Source organism: Scardinius erythrophthalmus (genome assembly GCF_964197995.2).
Source record: "Scardinius erythrophthalmus genome assembly, chromosome: 10".
NCBI lineage: Eukaryota > Metazoa > Chordata > Actinopteri > Cypriniformes > Leuciscidae > Scardinius > Scardinius erythrophthalmus.
Window position 1 is genome coordinate 8,258,318 of NC_138230.1, and position 21,324 is coordinate 8,279,641.

The window sequence follows — 21,324 nt, forward strand, 5'->3', positions numbered from 1 at the left end:
ATAAAATGAAAATTGGAAGACAGAAACTTTATGGCATCTAATAAAGAATCTGCTCTATTTCATGGTCAATAATCAAATGTCAGGTCAAGTCACCTTTATTTCTATAGCGTTTTATTCAATACAGATTGTTTCGAAGCAGCTTTATAGTGATAACAGGAAAATAACGAGTTCTTTTGGCCTGTAAAGCAGCTCTAAAACACAACAGTGAACAGTCATTAATCAGCTGAAATCAGTTCAGTTCAGATATAAAGCAGCTTTTCATCAGCTAAACTGAGTGCTCATCCAATAATGTCAGTGTAGTCAAATCTGCTGAATATTAAGTGTGAATATTAATGTAACCATATTGTGTCGTCAACCAGAACATCGTAATCATGTTTTGTTCATGTCCGCTCCAGTGCTGCTGTCAAGCAAAATAATAGATATTTTCAAATTCTTCTACAAGTTCCAGTCAACCAGAATACCCTAGCAACCGCCTAGCAACACCATAGCAACCACCCAGAACTCCTTAGCAAACGCCTAGCAACCGCCCAGAATACCCTAGCAACCGCCTAGCAACACCATAGCAACCACCCAGAACTCCCTAGCAACCGCCTAGCAACCACCCAGAATACCCCTAACAACCGCCTAGCAACACCATAGCAACCACTCAGAATACCCTAGCAACCGCCTAGCAACACAATAGCAACCACCCAGAACACCCTAACAACTGCCTAGCAACTCCCTAGCAACCGCCCAGAACACCATAGCAACCGCCTAGTAAAACCCTAGCAACCGTGCCGAATTTTGCCACTGCAAGCACCACTCACGTTTTCTTCAGGAAATGTACATTCTAGTTTAATTTGTAATTTCATTTACTGACATATATAGTGCTATGTATAAGTGAATACACCCATGCTAAAGTTGACTAAAAAGAGGAATAAAAAATCATATTTTGGAAATTGAACTTAATGCCTTAATTTAAAAAATTAGGAAAAATCCAACCTTTAAGGACACCAATTTTCTTTGTGAATGAATAATGTATCGTAAATAAATAAATGTTCTTCCTTAAAATACAGGGTGCATAAGTGAGTACACCCCTATGTTAAATTCCCATAGAGGCAGGCAGATTTTTATTTTTAAGTATTTTTTATTATTTTTTCTTTAGGATACTATGCATCCTGATAAGGTTCCCTTGGCCTCTGGAATTAAAATAGCCCCACATCATCACATAGCCTTCACCATACCTAGAGATTGGCATGGTTTTATTTCAGTTCGCCTAATAGCTAGTTTGATTTGCATTGAGAGATGATCTTATGGAAAGTACCTCATGCCAATCTCTAGGTATGGTGAAGGCTATGTGATGATGTGGGGCTATTTTAATTCCAAAGGCCAAGGGAACTTTATCAGGATGCATAGTATCCTAACATTTTCTTTTTTTAAATACTTAAAAATAAAAATCTGCCTGCCTCTATGGGAATTTAACATAGGGGTGTCCAAACTTATGCACCCTGTATTTTAAGGAAGAACATTTATTTATTTACGATACATTATTCATTCACAAAGAAAATTGGTGTCCTTAAAGGTTGGATTTTTCCTAATTTTTTAAATTAAGGCATTAAGTTCAATTTAAATAAAAATATGATTTTTTATTCCTCTTTTTAGTCAACTTTAGCATGGGTGTATTCACTTATGCATTGCACTGTATATACAACATAATATAAATAATAAGATTTTGACATAGAAGATCAGACCCAGTGGAGAAATAAGAGATAAAAGAAGATGGTGGCTGTAAAGACTGAACCTTTCACAGATTGTAAGAAATAATTCAAATATTCCACGTACATGTACATGAAAACTTAGAAATTGTATTAGTAAAGTAATTGCACTAAAGTTGTTATTGTTATCTAAGAAAATACCGTGTCTATATAAAAATATGCTGCAGGATCTTTTCTAACTTTTCATCATTCTCAGATTTAGCAGACAGAAACTTACAAATGAGGAACACAGTTATGCAGTTAATCAACAATATTTATAGGCTTGCTTTATTATCTTAGGAAACAAACTCAATGTGATGCTATATAAGCTATCGGATTGGATCAAATCTGGAAAAAAAGGATTCTGCAAACAGATTAGATCACAAAATCCAATCTTGGTTTTGATCTGATCAAATCATCAGTTTGTGTTGTTCAAAACTTCTTAGTATGATTGGAATATCAAGATTATGATCCCAGCAGAAGGGTGGATTTCAGGAACAAAAATGTAATAAAACTTTAAAACTTGTCCAAAAAAAACACATTTGCATCATTTAATAGACACACACACATTTCTTATTTTGCTCTTGATTAGTTTTCTTGATTACTTATATGAGAGAATGCAAAAGCATTGAAAAGTTCCACCCCATCTCATAAATTATCCCTCAAAACAAAATATGAACAAGATGTAGGTCACAAATCTAGATTTAGTAATCTGAAAAAGTATCTGGATCAAGGTGATCCAATCCAATTTTGCATTGATAAACCGGTGTTGTGCCGAATTTCAACTCCCTGCGTAATTATTACCCCCCTTGTTAAAGTCAGTACCTGATACTAATCACAACCCCTCCCCCACAACTAATCCTGAAACTACCAATAGGGGGGGAATAATTTGGCGGGGGTCAAAATTCGGCACAACACCGGCACAAAAGTAAGAGGGATTACCTGATCCTGGATAGCACAACATGGGATTTCCAACAACTGGGCCCATGATTTTATTGATTTTTAGTGTTTGTATGAAGTTCTTAAATTCACATAGATTTCATTTCATGTTATTTATATAGCACAAATAAACACAACAGAAGTTGACCACTGTGCTTTACAAGGTAAAAGTCCAGGAAACATGAAAGACGGAGCAAAATAAACCATTAACACGTAATGTAATAATTGAGATTTAGTGAAATGCCTGGTCAAAAAGATAAAACTTTAGCTTACATCTAAACTCATGTAAAGAGGACAGGGATCTCGAGGATAAGCGGAGGCTATTCCATAAACAAACAACATTTTAAAATCAACTCTATGACGCACCGGCAACCAGTTAGGAGACATTAAAATAGGAGTAATATGTTCATGTTTGTGAACCCCAGTTAGGAATCTGGCTGCAGCGTTTTGAACCATTTGAAGCCTTGTAATGGGAAAACTGGGATATTCCTGCATATTAAGATTTACAGTAATCCAGGCAGGATAGAACGAAAGCATGTGTGACTCTTTCAAGCTCTTTAGGTGATAGGAAAGACTTTCCTCTTGATAAAAGCTTCAGGTAAAAACTACTGTGTTTATGTGTTTATCCAGCTTAAGGGAGGAATCCAAAGTAACTCCCAGACTTTTAAACTGTGGGTTTGATGTAGGAGTACAGGTTTGCAATGTTAAAAGTGTTCCTTTCCATTTCCGTACAGAGGGCCCGAACACAATAGCCTCAGTTTTTTTATAATAGCCTTAAAAATGTAAGGACATCCAGGATTTTATGTCGTTTAAACAAGCAAATAAAGGGTTTCTGGGCCTTTTGTGTCTGTGCGCTTGAAAGGCAGATAGATTTAACTCTCCGTGCACTGATAAAAATTATTTTGTGGTGAAGTAAATACTACAGAAAAAAACAATGTAATTTACTAGAAAAAGTTAGTTCAGGCAAGAGTTAAAAAAAATAAGTAAATTCTATATTAGTACTCAATTCAAGCATGTAGAAATGAAAGTGTAAATATCAACTATAAAATTAAGTAAAATTACTCAACTTTTCTGATACTGGTGTTCCCATCATGCACTGGGCCTTAATTGAATAATTAATGAGGTTGATTTTTCACTGTTTTACAGCTGTATTTACACTGTTTTATCATTGCTTTTGTTGTTAGGATTAGTAACGTGCCATTTTGTGACATTTGGAGTTCATTCTCTACTCAAAATGACACATTCAAACACAAAAACGTTCCATCAAATGTTACCGTCATTGTGTATTGTCTAAGTATTGAGGTATCTGCGTTCACATGACGCCTAGGGGTTGCACGACTACTGATTTCTGCGAGTCGATTTCTTATCATAACAATATTCGAGTTACTCGACTACTCGTCCTTCATGCTACTGTAAATGAAAAGACATGAGATAGCTAGATCTTATTAATAAACATTTATTAATTCATAGCCTAATGCAACAATCATATAAGTAAACTCTCAAAACATTATAATTACGACATTTCATTTTTAAATTTGCAGGTAACAGTCTAAAGCCAAATAAATAGCCGTTCTTGCCTTTCATTTCAGACGTCTGCTTCTAGGGGCCGTTCACATATCGCGTCTTTTCCGCGCTCAAGGTCGTTATTTCATATGTAGGCGCGCGGCGAGCGCACTCATAATGAAAGCAACATGTGCGCTAGTTTTTCCAGGCGGGTTTTTCCTTCTCATCTCCAGAAATGTCTAGTAGTAAAGATAATGCAAGGGCTAGAAATAAATTAATCCTTTGCTGAATGATACTTCCTCGTCGTCATCATGCATAGCAACGACAGACGCCACGGGAGCGTGAGCGCTTGTAGGAGACAGCGGGACGGCCGCGCGCGCTTTCCACAAGTTTTTAGACACAATATGTGAACGGCCTCTTGCAGAGTTGGCCAATTACATTATTTTTGCCATCCTTGATGAAATACTTCCACACATCTGACGTGTGGTGTCTGTTGGTGACGTTCGCCATTTTTAATTCATTTATGGTTAATGGACGCTCGAGTAGTCGATTGTTTCCGACAGCGTCGACTAGTGGTTGAAGTAGTCGATCTATCGACTACTCGACTAGTCTATGCAAGCCCTGACGCCTAATGTCTGATCTGTAGATATGCTGTCTTACATATTATCTATTGTATAAATTACTTAAAAATACTTTAAAAGTGTGGTTTAATTCAATATTATATTGTTTGAGTGAAATGTATTGCAAAGGAAACTTCAACTAAATAAATATTACTCAACCTTTTATAGCCAAGTTAAAATGACTTATTTTCCTCGTTACTTTCACTTAACTTGAACTTTAAGTAGAGTTTACTTAATTCCATATGTGAAATTTACTTAAAAAATATGCGTGTGAAATTTACTTTAAAAATATTTGTGCAAAAACTCGCCAAAGAAAAATTAAGTAAATTTTACTTATTGTTTTTTTTCAGTGTGCCTCCTAAAAATGTATCCTAGCGGTAACATGTGTAGTGAAAACAGAGTAGGGGCCAAAATGGAGCCTTGAGGAACGCCACAGGCAAGAGGAGCTACAGATGAAAAAAACTAAGTAAAATGTAATTAATTTTTCTTTGGCAAGTTTTTGCACAAATATTTTTTAAGGAAATTTCACATATGGAATTAAGTAAACTCTACTAAAACAAGTTAAGTGAAAGTAACAAAGAAAATAAGTAATTTTAACTTGGCTAGTAAAAGGTTGAGTAATATTTATTTAGTTGAAGTTTCCTTTGCAATACACTTCACTTAAACAATATAATATTGAATAAAGCCATACTTTTAAAGTATATGCTTTACTTAAAAATACCTAAGTAATTAATGCAATAGATATTGTGTAAGACAGCATATCTACATATTAGACATTAAGCGTCATGTGAACGCAATACTTAGACAATACACAATGACGGTAACATTTGATGGATGTTTGAATGTGTCATTTTGAGTAGAGAATGAACTCCAAATGTCACAAAATGGCACGTTACTAATCCTGAGAACAAAAGCAATGATAAAACAGTGTAAATACAGCTGGAAAACAGTGTAAAATCAATCTCATTAATCACTCAAGGCCCAGTGCATGAACGCTTTCATTTCTACACGCTTGAATTGAGTACTAATATAGAATTTACTTAGTTTTTTTTATTTTATTCTTACCTGAACTTACTTTTTCATGTGAATTACATTGTAGTATTTCATTCAAAATATACAAAATATCATTCAAAACTCTTAATAAAGCAGATTCAGTTATTGTGGTTAATCCTAAAACCAGACTGGAATTTTTCAAGGATACTATTCGCATCAAGGAAACTCTGTAACTGCAGTAAACACAGTTTTCTCAAGGATCTTAGATATAAAAGATACATTTGAAATGGGTCTAAAATTTAATAAATCAGTAGTGTCCATATTTGGCCTTTTCAATATTGGTTTCACCATGGCATGTTCGCAGAGAGCTGGAACAAAACCTGAGAGAAGGCATTTGTTTATGATGGACAAGATCCATGACCCAGCATTGTGAAATATCTTTACCCACAGGGTTAAAAACAGAGTTTAAAATATTAAACAAGATCCCAGGATTGTTTGAGTTTTTAGCTGTTATCTTATTAAATAATGAGACTTAGCTGTTTTAACAGCTTTTTGATATTAAAGACTCCCGTAATATCTCATAGGACACCTAGCTTATCCTTTTCCCATCTGCGCTCTGCTCTTCTGCAAACTTGTCTTAAGTGGCGAGTGTTGCTATCCTGCCAAGGCTCAAATTTATTTTCAATGGTGCAACAGTGTCTAGAGCGTTGGTACACAGAGAATTTAATAAACTCAGTAGCTCATCAATATCTACTGCATTTGCTAGATGTTCAATAGAAAGCACCTGACATTGATGTTCATATTAACTGAATCACATTACAACATGATCCATAACGTTTCACAAATGCATAGACTATTCTGTAGACCCAAATAAGTTGGCAAGAAAATAAATAAATAGGCAAACAGTTGCATTTTTTTTTTTCATTTTTAAGTTTTAAATTCAAAGTTTAAGTAAGCAGAACAGGCAGATTTTTATTTTGTACTCATACATATTAATTTCTCTTAAATTGAAATATTAGAGTAAGCTAAGCTAACTCATACATTTCATTTAAAATGATCATGTAATCTCAATTTAAATATTTGTATTGGTGGAAACTTGGTTTAACTAGTTAATTCAGTGAATGCTAACTTGCTAATTGGTAAAACCACACTTTGAGAACATTATCATAGCATAGCAATTGATGAATAAGTAATGATATACCTGTTCTCCATGATGGTAACCCCCTAAAAAACCCAACATAAACACTTCTAAATTAGCATGGCCAAACATTAAACTCTACTAAATTCCCCACTTAGCATTGATCTTGCACACACACACACACACACACACACACACACACACACACACACACACACACACACACACAAAAACACATTACATAATACTTAATTTTAGCATTTACTCTCCCTTTAGATCATGGCAAAGCATGCTGGGAAATAGAAATCCTAGCCCAGTTTTAGTTCAATTTAAGTCTGTCTAAATTAAAAGAAACAAGTTCATGAGACTCAAAACAGTGAAACAATTCGGATTACTTAAACTCAAAAGAAAAAGAAAGTTATAGCTATACTCATAAATGTTAATTTGATTGAACTAATTTGCTTAATTTAAGTTTACCCTACTCAGGCAAATTATTTTGAACATTAGGGATTACAGTGTCACATTATATCATTGTAAAGCTAACAAGCTTCTTTTTGTTGTTAAATATTTAGCTACAAGCTATACTGGTGCTATATTTATATAAAATAATTGCCACATGGTGTAATATTGTTATGTAGGCTAATCAATGACATTCATGCATTTTTAAGTGTGACTGAAGTGTCTAAATAGTTTTTGGGGCCTGTAAGATCTTGCTACTGCAAATAAACAGACTGCAGTTATTCTAACGATGCGTTTATTTTATTTAACAGTCGTGATGGACTTCAGGGCGCGTATTTGCATTTGTATTTGTGTGTGTGTGTGTGTGTGTGTGTGTGTAGCCGAACTGGGCCGGTGTAGTCGTGTTTCTCCACCCGTTTCCATTCGCCCAACCCCCACATACCACAAGAGCCCGCCCTTCTTCATTCCGAACAACCGAACATGATTACACCCCCTTACGAAACGTCACTCGCGCCGGAGCCGAGCATCATGGGAGTTGTAGTCCCCAGCCGTTAGAAGTAACGGACGCTGCGCGCTTTTGGAACTACGAGCCCCAAACGTCACCACGCCCACAGACGGTCGCCATCCAATCTGAATATGTGGGAGGGGAGCATCCGCCCACAAAAGCCACAGCAATTTTAGTGTGCCTCAAATGCAATTGTGCATCAAAAAAGTGAATTTCGGGAAATGTCGTGAGTGTATTCCGCCGAATAATCTCATACAAATACTTCCGCGACAGATCAAAAAAGAGAGCGAAATAGCCAGGCATGCTGGTTTGGCATTCATAGATATTTAAATGGCAGTGGGTGGGCCCTCGCGCAGACGGAGCTCTCTGACAGACCTGCACATATATCCGCGGAGGGATATTAGTTAATTCCGGATCTAACAGCAGAGATAGGCCCGGTTTCAACGCACACGGGACCGCCGCTGCTCAACCCGATTCACGCGGACTCGCTTGGCATTTTGTGCTCCGTTATTGAAGGGTGTTTTTGCATTGGCACCGCCCTTCCTGGCGGGGTGGGTCCGTGCGTCAGAGCTGCGCCACAGTCCGCGGCCGCTGGAGCAAATAGGCCGTCCTTCTGCTGGGCTTGTTGCCTGCCTTCCACGGCGTCCGGCCTTTTTTCTCTTAAACAACTCCTCTCCGGGTTTTATTAATGCGGAATGAGTGGTACGTACCCTCCCCTCCTTATGCGTCTCCACCCCTTAATTCTCCATGCGTGCGTCTGTGCCATCCATCCATCGATGTCCCCCTACTTTTAAATGGGATCTGCTGTTTATTTGTGCCCATTGATCAGTTTTGGGTGTTGTGCAATGCTTGTAATGGATAGGAAACCTTGCTTTTGGAGATATTGGTGTGTTTAGATGTCCTGGAGGCTTTTGCATTATTATAAAACCTGATCTTTGCATCATGCTTTTTGGTAATGCTGGATGCTTGACAAGTGTAAAATGGCATTGCATTTATTTGAATTGCAACTCCAAAATAGATGTTTGCTTTGTTTTTGACATTTGACTTTTTGCAGATCAAAAGAAGGAAGCCATGGCCACAGATGAGGGGAAAGCCGGTGGAGGTGAAGGGGGTACGAAAGGGAAAAGTTCTGGATCACAGGTATCAGTAAAGTTTCAGTAAAGTGGCCTGTCATTTCTGCACCGAAAGCACTTCCTGATTATTGTAGGGCGCTTGGGTGCACAGTTACACGCACACACACACTGTTCCTGTCTTAACCTGTTATGCTGTGCAATTCTTTGATAAAACATTTGTGAACTGTGTTAGGTAACACTTTTAATCTTTAGTCGGAACAAACATTTCATTATAATGATTTTGCACAAACATACAGTGGAGTCCAAAAGTCTGAGACTGTATTTCTGGTTTGAAATGTAGTTTAAACCCACGAACAAACTGAAAGATGCAAGACATTATGGCATCAAATAATGAATAAAGATGTAAGAATCTGCTCTTATTTATTGGTCACCAATCGACAGCAAAGACATGATATATATATGCAAAAGATATTTTCAAATTCTCGTACATTTTTCACTCTCAAGTATAATATGATGTAATATAATATTCATAACTAAATAAATAATAACTTTTTGTGGAAACAAAGAGAACATGATAATCATGTTCTGATAATGTAAACACTGCTGTTATAATAAAAATAATAATATAAAGTAATTAATACAAATATTTTCAAATTCTTGTACATTTTCACTAAAATACATTTATTTAGTTAATATAAGTTAGATTGTGTATGTATATAATTTAATATACATATATATGTATATAAGTATAAATAAGAAATCACATTTTTGTGACAAAAGAACATGTTTTGTAATGTCAGCTCAAGTATTGCTGTAATTAAAGCAATAATAATAATATAAATAATATAAGCAAGAGATATTTTCAAATTCTTTTACATTTTTCACTCAAGTTTTTTTAAATAATATAAGATAATGTTATATAATGTACATAAATAAATATATTTCATATAATCAAAACATAATCATGTTTTGTTAGTCAGCACTGCTGTTATAATAATAATAATAATATAATATTATTAATATAAGCAAAAATATTTTTAAATTCTTGTATATTTTCACTAAAATATATTTATTTACGTTAACATAAGTAAGATTGTGTATATATATATATATATATATATGTGTGTGTGTATGTATATCTATCTATCTATCTATATATATATATATATATATATTAGTATTAATATGTATAAATAATAAAAAAAAATTGCCAACACAGAACATGGTAATCATGTTTTGTAATTTTACAGTGTTGCTGTAAATATAAATATAAAGCAATAATATAAATAATATTAGCAAAAGACATTTTCCAATTCTTTCCAATTCATTTATCACACACTTATATTTAATTTGTAAAAGTAATATATATATATATATATATATATATATATATAAGAAATATATTATTTGTAATGGAATTTTTTTAGAAGTATTTTCATTAGTGTTTACAGACTTTTGCAACCCACTGTACATTAAAAATTTGTTAGTATGATATGAATAAGTTGGTTTTAACAGAAAAGCCTTTTTGTCATGAAGAGTTTGTTTCTCGAGCCTTTGATCGGGAAGTGAAGAGACTGTGGTTCACACACCCACTTACTCTTCCTGTGAACCCGCCCACATCTGCTGACTCTGACATCTCACTGTGTGTGTTTGTGTGTGTGTGTGTAGGATGCACAACCGTCTCCTCTCGCATTGCTCGCAGCGACGTGCAGTAAAATAGGAGGTGTTGGCAGCGAGGGTCAGGCGAACACACAGCAGCAGATAATAATCGACCCGAACCAGGGTCTCCTTCAGCTCCAGAACCCCACGCAGCAGCTCGAGCTCGTTCCCGCACAGTTGACAGGAAACGGCTGGCAGATCATCGCAACTTCCCCTGCAACTGCAACCAAGGACAACGTTGGCACTAACGTCATCACCAATGAAGGCGCCGCGGGGCGAAAGATCAAGGCCGTCGGCTCGAATAACTCCCCTGGCGCACAGCAACAGCAACAGCAACAGTTTCAGATCATCCAGGTGCAGAATCTGCCGAACTCGTCGGGTGGGATTCAGTATCAGGTCATCCCGCACCTTCAGACCGCGGACGGACAGCAGATCCAAATAAGCCCCAGTAACCCCGCAGCTTTAAGCGTTCAGCCCGAACAGATCCAGCTCATTCCCACCGGAAACAACCAAGCTATTTTGGCCACGCCCCAAAGGACGGGATCCACCAGCATTGTCACTCAGAACCAGACGATCCCGCTTCAAATCAGGCCGTCGTTTCCTCTGCAACTGCAGACCATTCAGGGTACGCAAACGCCTATGGTGACCACGTTACCCATTAACCTTGGCGGTGTGACTTTGGCTCTGCCGGTTATCAATAACGTAGCGGGAGCGGGAGGTTCGGTTCAACTGGTCCAATCAGCCGACGGAAGTATTTCCAATGGAAACCAGCTGATCGCGACGACTGTCACTAGCGCAGCCGAATCCAGTGGAGTTACAACCTGCACGACGACTGCGACGGGCACCGATTCTGTCGTCGTGACCTCTACGGATGGCATGACGTTATCCTCAGCGTCCGTCGGAGCTCCCGAAACCCAGAAGGACAGTCAGTCGGGTGATGCAGACGCGCAGAACTTGGCTCAGTCCAACGGCCTCCAACCTGCATCCGATCAGACTGGCCAAATCCAGCAATTTCAAATCGTGGGGCATCCGGTTCTCCAGCAGATCCAGATCCAGTCGCCCCAGCAGCAGCAGTTAGTCCAGGGCTCCATACAGATCCAGCCCGGCCAGACGTTACAGCCGCTCCAGCAGAACCTCCAGCTTCAGGCCTTCCAGAACCCCACGCAGGTTCTGATCCGGACGCCCACGCTCACCCCGTCAGGGCAGATCAGCTGGCAGACCGTCCAGGTCCAGAATGCAGGGATGCCCCAGCAGCTGACGCTCGCCCCCATGGCGTCGAACGCAGGCGGCGGGACCTACGCTCAGATCGCCCCGCTGACGCTCGGAGGCTCGCCCATCACGCTCACCGCGGCCCAGCTGCCCTCCGGCACCGGCGTGCAGACGGTGAACATCGCAGGTTTGGGCACGGCTGGAGTCCAGGTGCAGGGCGTCCCGCTCACCATCACCGGCGTGCAAGGTAAGGCCCGCGCGTCATGTGACACCTGTTGAAAACAGTATTTGTTCATATTTGTGTATGATATTTGTGTATAATATGTGAAATAAGGAGTGTTTTGATTTAATAATTGGATTCATAATTATATTTGTGTATAATATGTGAAATCAGGAGTGTTTGATTTAATAATTGGATTCATAATTATATTTGTGTATAATATGTGAAATCAGGAGTGTTTGATTTAATAATTGGATTCATAATTATATTTGTGTATAATATGTGAAATCAGGAGTGTTTTGATTTAATAATTGGATTAATAATTATATTGTAATAATTCATATTTAAGTTATTTATTTGGAATTTATCAATTTTAATTTACATTTAAGTTGGAGAATCTCCTTAAAAAATGTTTCCACCCCCAAAACAAATGGAAAAACATATATATAACATATATGTAACGCAACATCTAACACGGAAGCAAGTGAAACCTGTTTTAGGACCGTTTTTTTGCATATATGATAACAAAGCATACTTTCCCTTAAGAATAATTTATATTTATTTATTTTATTATTTTTTTGCATTACAGTAATAAAAAATTAAATAAAATAAAATTTGGGGTGGGGGTGTGCTCTAATTGTCAAGGTAAGACCCGCCCACCTGTGGAGCAGCGCGTCACGTGACACCTTTTGAAAACAGTATTTGTTAATATTTGTGTATAATATGTGAAATCAGGAGTGTTTTTATTAATAATTGGATTAATAATTATATTATGATTAATATTTAAGCTATTTATTTGGAATTTATCGATTTTCATTTAAATTTACGTTGGAGAATCTCATTAAAAAAAAAGTTTCCACCCCAAAAGCAAAGGGAAAAACATACATATAACATATATGTGACGCAACATCTGCATGATATTTGTGTTATGATGTGAAATCAGGAGTGTTTTGATTAATAAATACAGTAGTCAACATTTGAAGTGGATCAAAAAAGTTCATCAAAGTTGTCCTAAGACAAGTACGAGTATTGTTCAAAATTCATGTATAACTTTGATGAAAGGTTTTGATCCACTTCAAATGTTGACTACTGTATATAAGCTATTTATTTGGATTTTTTACATTTTCATTTAAATTTAAGTAAAAAAAAAACGTTTCCACCCCAAACACCAAAAATAAAAATGAAAAATAAAAAATATATATTCTCAATTTGAATAAAAAAAATTAGGACTGTTTTTGCATATATGACAACAAAGCATATTTTCCCTTAAGAATAATTGATAATTATTTATTTATTATTTTTTGCATCACAGTAATAAAAAATAAAATAAAATGTGGGGTGGGGCTGTGCTCTAATTGTCCTAAAAAACAAACATTAAAGCAAAACATTTTTTAATTAAAAAAAAGGCCTAATTCAATTTTCAAAAATATAATTTCATATAATAAATGATCTGGAAATGATTCACGAGCACCAATCAATAAGTTTTGCTATAATTATCAATATGCTTTTAAACATATATCCAAAAAGTAAAATATTTTACTTTTAACTTTGAAGATATTTATACTTTTGTCCATTTTACTGTTTTTGATGTTTAATTTGAAAATGACAGACTCTGTAAACTAGTGGAACAGTAGCATGAAATGCAGTGGTGTGTTTTTCCATAGTCTCTTTATTACTCATGCATTAAAACGGCAAATTAAGGCAATTATGTTTTATAAGTCAGAGTCTGAATGCTGTTTCCAAATCCCCTGTACGGTGTCAGATTTCAGACTCTTTGTTACTGCCCTTTGCATGTTTGGTTCCACCCTGGAAAAGAAAGTTTCGACAGATTTCTCCTGGAAGTGTGTTTTACTCAGGTATCACTGGAACCACCGAGACTCACTCATTTTAGGACACTTGCTTTTTAAGGTCTAAATGAAATCCAAAGCTTCCTTTTTCACTATTTCCCAAACCTTGCAAGAGTTATTCGTATCCATTGACGTTTAGAACAGTTCTTGCAATCAAGCGTTCACAGAGTGATTTAATCAATAGTACTGTTTGTAAACTCCCACAGGTCAGCAGCAGGGTCAAGATGGGGTCAAAGTTCAGTCCACCCCAGTGACGGTCACTGTGGGCAACATCAGCAGCACGACCCTGAACGCTGTGAGCCCAGACCAGATGGGGCAGGTCCAAAGCCCGTCGGACCAGGAGGGTCAGCCCAGCAAGAGGCTGCGCAGGGTGGCCTGCTCCTGCCCGAACTGCAGGGATGGAGAGGGGAGGTACGGCTGGGAATAAAAACAGGGAACAAGGAAAGGAGTGTAAAATGAGAGGGTTAAACTGTAACTCTCGCCAAAATGCAACCTAGGGTCTTTTTGTGGATCTAACCGAGGCAAACTTTCGTTTAAAAGCATAATTAGGTTGGAAACACCACTTTTAAGATTGACCGTATCTTCGTTTTCGGTCAAAATGCCTTTTGAATGGGAGTAAATAGGACACTTCTATGATTGCATCGAAATCGCTATTTTTAAACACTAAGAAGGCTCGACACAACATGAAACTTTGCTCTCAGTGTCACCAGAGGCTCTACACATGAACTCCAGCATTGAGAACATTGTTTGTGTACACAGAGTTTACTAAAAATAAAGATTTTTCTTGTGGTTTCCGTCCGCCGGTATTTTGTCAGTCAAAAATAGTCGATTTCCGAATGCACCGTAACCGGGAGGATGAGTAAAGATGGAAAGCTCCTAAAGCTTAGTTCCATTTAAATTCATGGATAATTTGTAGTTTTGTCGTTTGTGAAAATCAATATTGACCTTGTATTTGAAAAAGGATCCTCATAAGAAGCAATACTAAAATTCTGAGTAAGTTCATTCACATTCGGAGATCGACTATTTTTGACTGACAAAATGCCGGCGGCCGGAAACCACAGCAGCTTCAGTGAGTTGTTCAAAATCTTTCTTTTTAGTAAACTGTGTACACAAACAATGTTCTCAATGCTGGAGTTCATGTGTAGAGCCCCTGGTGATACTTCCAGCACAGTTTCATGTTGTGTCGAGCCTTCTTAGTGTTTTAAAAATAGCGATTTTGATGCTGTCATAGTCGTGCCCCAAGCACTCCCATTCACAAGGCAATTTGAAAATGAAAATACGGTCAAACTTAAAAGTGGCGTTTCCATCCTAATTATGCTTTTAAACGAAAGTTTGCCTCGGTAGAATAGCAAAAAGACCCTAGGTTGCATTTTGGCGAGAGTTGCGCTTTAAAGCAGAGGAACCAAAAGAGATTAAACGGGAGGATTGAAAGAGTTTGAGTGGAAGGTTTTTACCACTCACAGAAAATGTAAAATGTCTTTTTTGGTAACACTTTACAATAAGGTTCATTAGTTAACTACCTTAACATGAACTAAGAATTAACAACACTTCTACAGCATTAATTATTCTTTGTTAATATTAATTTCAACATTTACTAATACATTATTAAAATCAAAGGTTGTAGTTGTTAACATTAGTTAATGGACTGTGAGCTAACATGAACAAATAATGAACAGCTGTATTTTTTTTTAACTAACATTAACAAAGATTAATAAATACTGTAACAAATGTAGTGCTCGTTGTTAGTTCATACATTGACTAATGTTAACTAATGAACCTTATTGTAAAGTGTTACCGTTTTTTTTAGTAGTAAGACTGTACAAAAATGCACACACAAACCTCAAGAGCCTTTTTCAATGGATAAAAAAGTACTTAACTTAATGTTTTTGTGGGTTTCGACAAGGTAACGCATTTTTGAGCATCAGTTCTGTGTATTCCTCTGTTGGGACAGAAACAACAGTGACCCCTCCAAGAAGAAACAGCACGTGTGTCACATGGAGGGTTGCGGGAAGGTGTACGGCAAGACGTCTCACCTGAGGGCTCACCTGCGCTGGCATACGGGAGAGAGACCGTTCGTCTGCAACTGGATCTTCTGCGGGAAACGCTTCACCAGGAGTGACGAGCTTCAGCGGCATCGCAGGACGCACACAGGTGCGCAAACAATCACACACAGGCTGAAACGCACTTCTGCACACACATGCACACAACAGGACGGAAAACATTCACAGCAAACTACAGGCTATATTTCAAAATACTCATCTGCCATCTTATATGGTCATATTTTTTAACTTTTCGTCCCTGTTCACACCTGGTATTAAGATGCGTGTTGGTCCCATACAGAAAAAAAAAATATTGAAATATATTTTAAAGTGTCAAAAATATATGTGGCATATATTCCAAATACATTGAAATATATTTGCCTTGTTGTTCACTTATATTTATCATTTTGAAATATATTCTGAAATATAACAAAAATATATGATGTTAAGTGTGAAATATATTTACATTTATAACATGTAATGTAAAATATATGACAAAATATATGGTCATAAAATGTTTAGCTTGCTAAAGAAGGGTCGAAAATGTGTTTTGATCATAATAATTCCTCTACCTTTTCCCCTATACACAACTGTAGGCTACCATATTTCACTACTGTATTATGACACACAGCTTTAATAAATACTGTGCTTACATTTAAATGACTGCAATGTAAAATGACAGATAGTTGCTTTCCTAGGACTATTAGGCCATATTAGGTGTCACGTACCTAACACTAAGTGCAATTATTAGATTTGTTGTATGAACATATATGTTGTTAATAAATATATTGACATATAAAAATATTCACATATTTAACTAAAATATATTTTCAAAAATATATATATAATATTTACATATATTTAACTAAAATATATTTATTGGGCCAATTTCGAATATTTGCATATATTCCAAAAATATATTTCAAAATATATTCTGAAAATATATTTCAAATATATTTCTTTTGTGTATGGGGTTGATTGGATCACAAGTGGACGACTCTAAATACAGGTGTAAACGGTGGCCTAAAACGTTTTGAGCTTGTCCACTTTCAGAGGTAGTGGAGAACACATTCAACCGGATTGCTTTCGTAGTGTAAACGATCATGTGATCGAATGTGTTCAAACAGCCACAAAAGGCTCTCCGTCTGCTGATCTAATGCGTGAACATTATGGGAAGAGCTTTAGCCAGACGGGATTTAAACTTTGTTGGCTGGAGACCCAAGTTTGGTTTGAAGATGAAAAACGTACCAAGCACAATGTTATCCCACCATTCCTGATTTCTAACACACACTCACTGCGTTCGGCTGGTCTTGCGTCTGTCAGGGCAGAAACGAAAGCTGATGCTCTCCTCATGTTTTTCCGTCATCTCCGGTTGCGCTCACGTGTAAATTGTTCGAGTTTATTTTGTCCATTTGATCAAAAGATCTGAAAAAGCCCATCCATTTACCCACCTGTAGACCCTTCCCTCAAAGAAATCAGGACAGAAGTGGTTGAAAGTGGATAAAAGAGACGCATTAAACACCAGGTGTAAACGGGAATGTCTCTCTCTTATCAACTTGTGATCCGATCGACCAAAACGTATCTTAATACCATGTGTAAACAGGGCCTAAGATGACTTTTAGATGAATTCATTCTGGTATTTGCCTTATTCGTGAAGTATACAGCACATGCTTACAATTTGGCCAAAGCAAGGTATTTTAGCAGGCAGTGGGCTATAATGTTGCTTCCTTTCGGAAAAACATTTGCATGGCAAGCACGAATATGAGGCCTTAAAATGCTGGGAAGGCAGCTCAGTAACAGCTGATATGAAAGTGGTTTATGCTTACAGTTTATGTCTCATTTGCCATAATATCAATATATATTGTAGGGTGGTCCTTATCAAGTCCAATTTTTTTGTGTGCAAAATGTTAGTGTCTTAACCTTTTAAACTGTTCCTTTTAACTTCAAAATTAGAAATATGCAAAAATGTTGACAAAAAACTGATATTTAGAGGTAGCTCAATCATGTGGAAGATTGCCTATGTTAAGCTGTGCGGCGTTATTGTGATATGCAAGTAATATTAAAAGTTGCTGCAAATGAACTACATTTTATTGAAATCAGAGCAACACTGACATGACAACAATGACAACAATCTCAAAAAAAGCACAAAGTTTTCAACAATCCCTCATTTCTGATGCTCAGCAGCCAGTCTGGATAGATCCGTCGGTGATCTTCCAGCACATGAAGGAGAAACTGCAATTGTTCTTCAGAGTGTGTGAGATAGCCATTGTATTCTTGAATCAGAGCCGGCGATCTCTCGGCGTGATCATTGACTACTTTCATTGCATGCATGGTTGCCTGTGCCTCCTGATAATCTGCTTGATTCGGACAAAGTTCCGGGTCAATTTCAAGGAACGTAATGTCATTTTTTAACCCCAAAAAATGTGCTCTAAACCCAAACAATAACCAAGGTGATCATCAATAGAAATATGTATTGACTCCACCAGGAAAGGTAAATCTGCTAAACCGGGTCATGGATGGATTAATTTGGATTTAGTTTCTACAATAAGTAAACTGAGATATGTATCTAAAATACATATTTAGGAATATATGGTGCATTAGATGCTTTTATGGAGATTTTTTGGGAATTTTACTAGCCATGTACAGTACCAAATCAAATGATCTGTTTTTACGAAAATCATGAAAAACTCAGAAAGTTTAAAGCTATTGAGCTACCAGTAATTATTATGTTACTGCCATAAAAATTGGCATGCTGTATTTTCTTATATAAAGGAACAATTTGAAGGGTTAAGAGCATGACAATTGGATACTTTAAAAATAAGGACCACCCTAATATATTGGCAATGAGCCACCCTGATCTAAAGCTATCTGTATTGTATTGCCCTTTTCTGAATAAACCAACGACTGTCTCCGTCCCGATCAGGTGAGAAGAGGTTCGAGTGTCCGGAATGTTCCAAGAGGTTCATGCGCAGCGACCACCTTTCAAAGCACATCAAAACCCACCAGAACAAAAAAGGTGGGGCGGCACTTACCATCATCACCACAGATGAAATGGAGGAAGAGGTGGACGAGGTCCTGGGCTCGCCGAGGATCGTCACCGTGGCGTCGCTCTCGCAGGATTCGAACCCGGCCACGCCCACGACTTCAAACAATTTAGAGGAGGAGTTCGAGTAGTTTTCCCTATCGTCTAAAAAGCACCACGATATTGTTTGTTCTTTTGTTGATATGTTGATTTGTTTATGTTCTTCATTCTTTTTCTATTGACGATGGACAGCTGTTTGAGCGTACTCGATTTTTCATATGGAAGTTTAATACTATCAAATAATCTAAAGAATAATCTAAAGGAAATATGGAAATAGTATGAGCTGTTAAGAGACATAACATGCGCGTTGAACGAAGACGCTTCGAGTAGCACAAGAAGTACTAAAGTTCCCAGACGCTCCTGAAGATGTCGCTATGCACAAAAATGATATTTATCTGTTTTCACAGTGGTTACGGATTAAATATACAGTCGGGGATGAGAATCTTGGAGCTTCACGCATTGGTCTGTGGTTTTGCGTACGATCAGGCTAGAAAGATGAGCAGTGAACAGACCTTTAGTACACGTTTAGAGCCTCAGCACAAGCTTGAAGAGCGACGGCGTCTGTGATTGGAGCGCGTTGCAGAGCGTCAGCCAATCACAGCCTCGCGTACAGAAGACGTGTGATTCAGCGTGTGTTGATTATCAGCAGTCAAACTTTTATGTAGGAGAAATGAGATTATAGAGACGAGCTATATAAAGAAAAGCACATTAGATTTACAAATAATGCATTCCAGTTACGATTTCTTTAGAAAAAAAAGAGAAAGGAAAAGAAGTAGAAGAAAAGAAAAAAAACAATCTAGCTTTCTAAGACATGCTATGTTAAATGAAGGCAATACTATAAAGACAATCTTTGTAAAACCATGTTTACATTACTGAGGGGTAGAAAAGGTTTAAGAAAAACACCTAGAGAAGTTCTCTCTTATCTCAAGTCATATAAACTGTACTCTGATGCCTTAAAAACACTGCAGTACCACTACGTTACGGCTGGGTAGGGGGACGTGGCGCTTCGACTGTGTTTTCAAACACATTCGACCATAGGTGACCGCGTTAATCTTTTTATACACAATGGCGAACACTGTGGCCAGGGAACGAGCGCGATGATCCGCTTCAGCCCTCGTCCGCCCAGGTAAAGATCCTCCCGACCCGTTAATGTGTCCTCCTGTCGCCCGATGACTTTAGTGCGCTCTCCAAAGAGATCTGACCCTGTTACGTGCGCCCAATCCCCTCCAAACCCTCCCTTTGGACCGGTACGGGACGTCTCCAGGTCACGGAAACCATGAAGCCACTTAGATGAGTTTGATGTTCAGAAATCTGTGGTGTGGCGTTCTTCTTCGTGAGGTTTATGTTCTCCCGCTCTCGTTTAGTTTGGTTTGTTTTCATTTCAAACCCATTTTTGGTTCTCACACAACACGAGTACATGCCACCTGTGTGAGTGTGTTTGTGTGTCTAATTTATTATTTATCCTTCTATTAGTATTTGCTAATGTGTATTGTGCGCTGTTAATGCAGTTATGACGTGCTGCATGGTTCATTTCCTCTAACGAGCTCTATTTAGTAACGATTTGCTATTTCTAAACGTGGTCCTTTTAGAAGTAAAACCATGGCTTTTAATTTATCTGAAGTTTCCCACCATGACGTGTTTCAAATGGAGAAAAAAAAAAAGTTTAAAAAGAAATGGTTGAAACCAAACAATTATAAATAGATGTTTTTGGTAATATTTTCTGTGGCGAGCGATTTTCTTTAATCTTTTCTAGTGACACCTCATTTGTAAATCATTTTTCTAAGATGTTCCTTTGTCCTCATGGCATTTGATAATGAATTTTTTTGCCAGGTTAGCCTGAAAGGCTGCAGTTTATTGATATTTTTAAAATAACTTTGTACAAACGTGTTATGTTAATGGGTAAAAAAACAAAAAAGAGGAAAAAGAAAAAAATCTTTGCCTGCATAACACTTGAAATTAAAGTGAGTAATTCTGTCTTAAATATTCCATGTCTATGTCAAATTCTTTATTTCAGTCTGTGGTTTTATTCACATCATGAGCTTTGACCGAATGTAACCTGACTTGCAGTCTTCCTTTCTTGGTAACACTTCACATCACACCAGGGTTAATATTAGCTAACTAAACAATTTCTTAGTTAATATTAAATTCAGCGTTTACTAATACATTATTATGTTAGGACCTGAGCTAACATGATGGATGATTGTATTTTAAAGCAACAAGACCCAAGAAGCTGTGGTTATTTCATAGCCAGAAAGGTTTCGTAAGATAATTCTAATAATAATAATGCTAATAATAACAGTTATTC

The 21,324-nt window shown here is 37.2% G+C and overlaps 1 protein-coding gene across 2 annotated transcripts; it reads left to right on the forward strand.

Moving 5' to 3' along the window:
* The first annotated feature begins 8,040 nt into the window (after positions 1-8,040).
* Positions 8,041-21,001, forward strand: sp4 (sp4 transcription factor). Of its 2 annotated transcripts, none has more exons than XM_081376643.1 (6): positions 8,041-8,592; positions 8,945-9,030; positions 10,632-12,078; positions 14,105-14,309; positions 15,850-16,049; positions 18,861-21,001. In XM_081376643.1, the coding sequence occupies exons 1-6, from the start codon at positions 8,586-8,588 to the stop codon at positions 19,109-19,111; spliced, it is 2,196 nt and encodes a 731-aa protein (XP_081232769.1). In that variant the 5' UTR covers positions 8,041-8,585; the 3' UTR covers positions 19,112-21,001. The 2 variants fall into 2 exon arrangements, with proteins under 2 accessions (XP_081232769.1, XP_081232770.1); XM_081376644.1 differs by lacking the exon at positions 8,041-8,592 and adding an exon at positions 8,623-8,776 and having other exon boundaries at positions 18,861-20,998.
* Positions 21,002-21,324: the final 323 nt, after the last annotated feature.

Coding starts and splice junctions, on each gene's coding strand:
- sp4 (XM_081376643.1), top strand. Junction 14,310..15,849: donor TGCAGGGATGGAGAGGGGAG/GTACGGCTGGGA, acceptor CTGTTGGGACAG/AAACAACAGTGACCCCTCCA. Junction 16,050..18,860: donor GCATCGCAGGACGCACACAG/GTGCGCAAACAA, acceptor CGTCCCGATCAG/GTGAGAAGAGGTTCGAGTGT.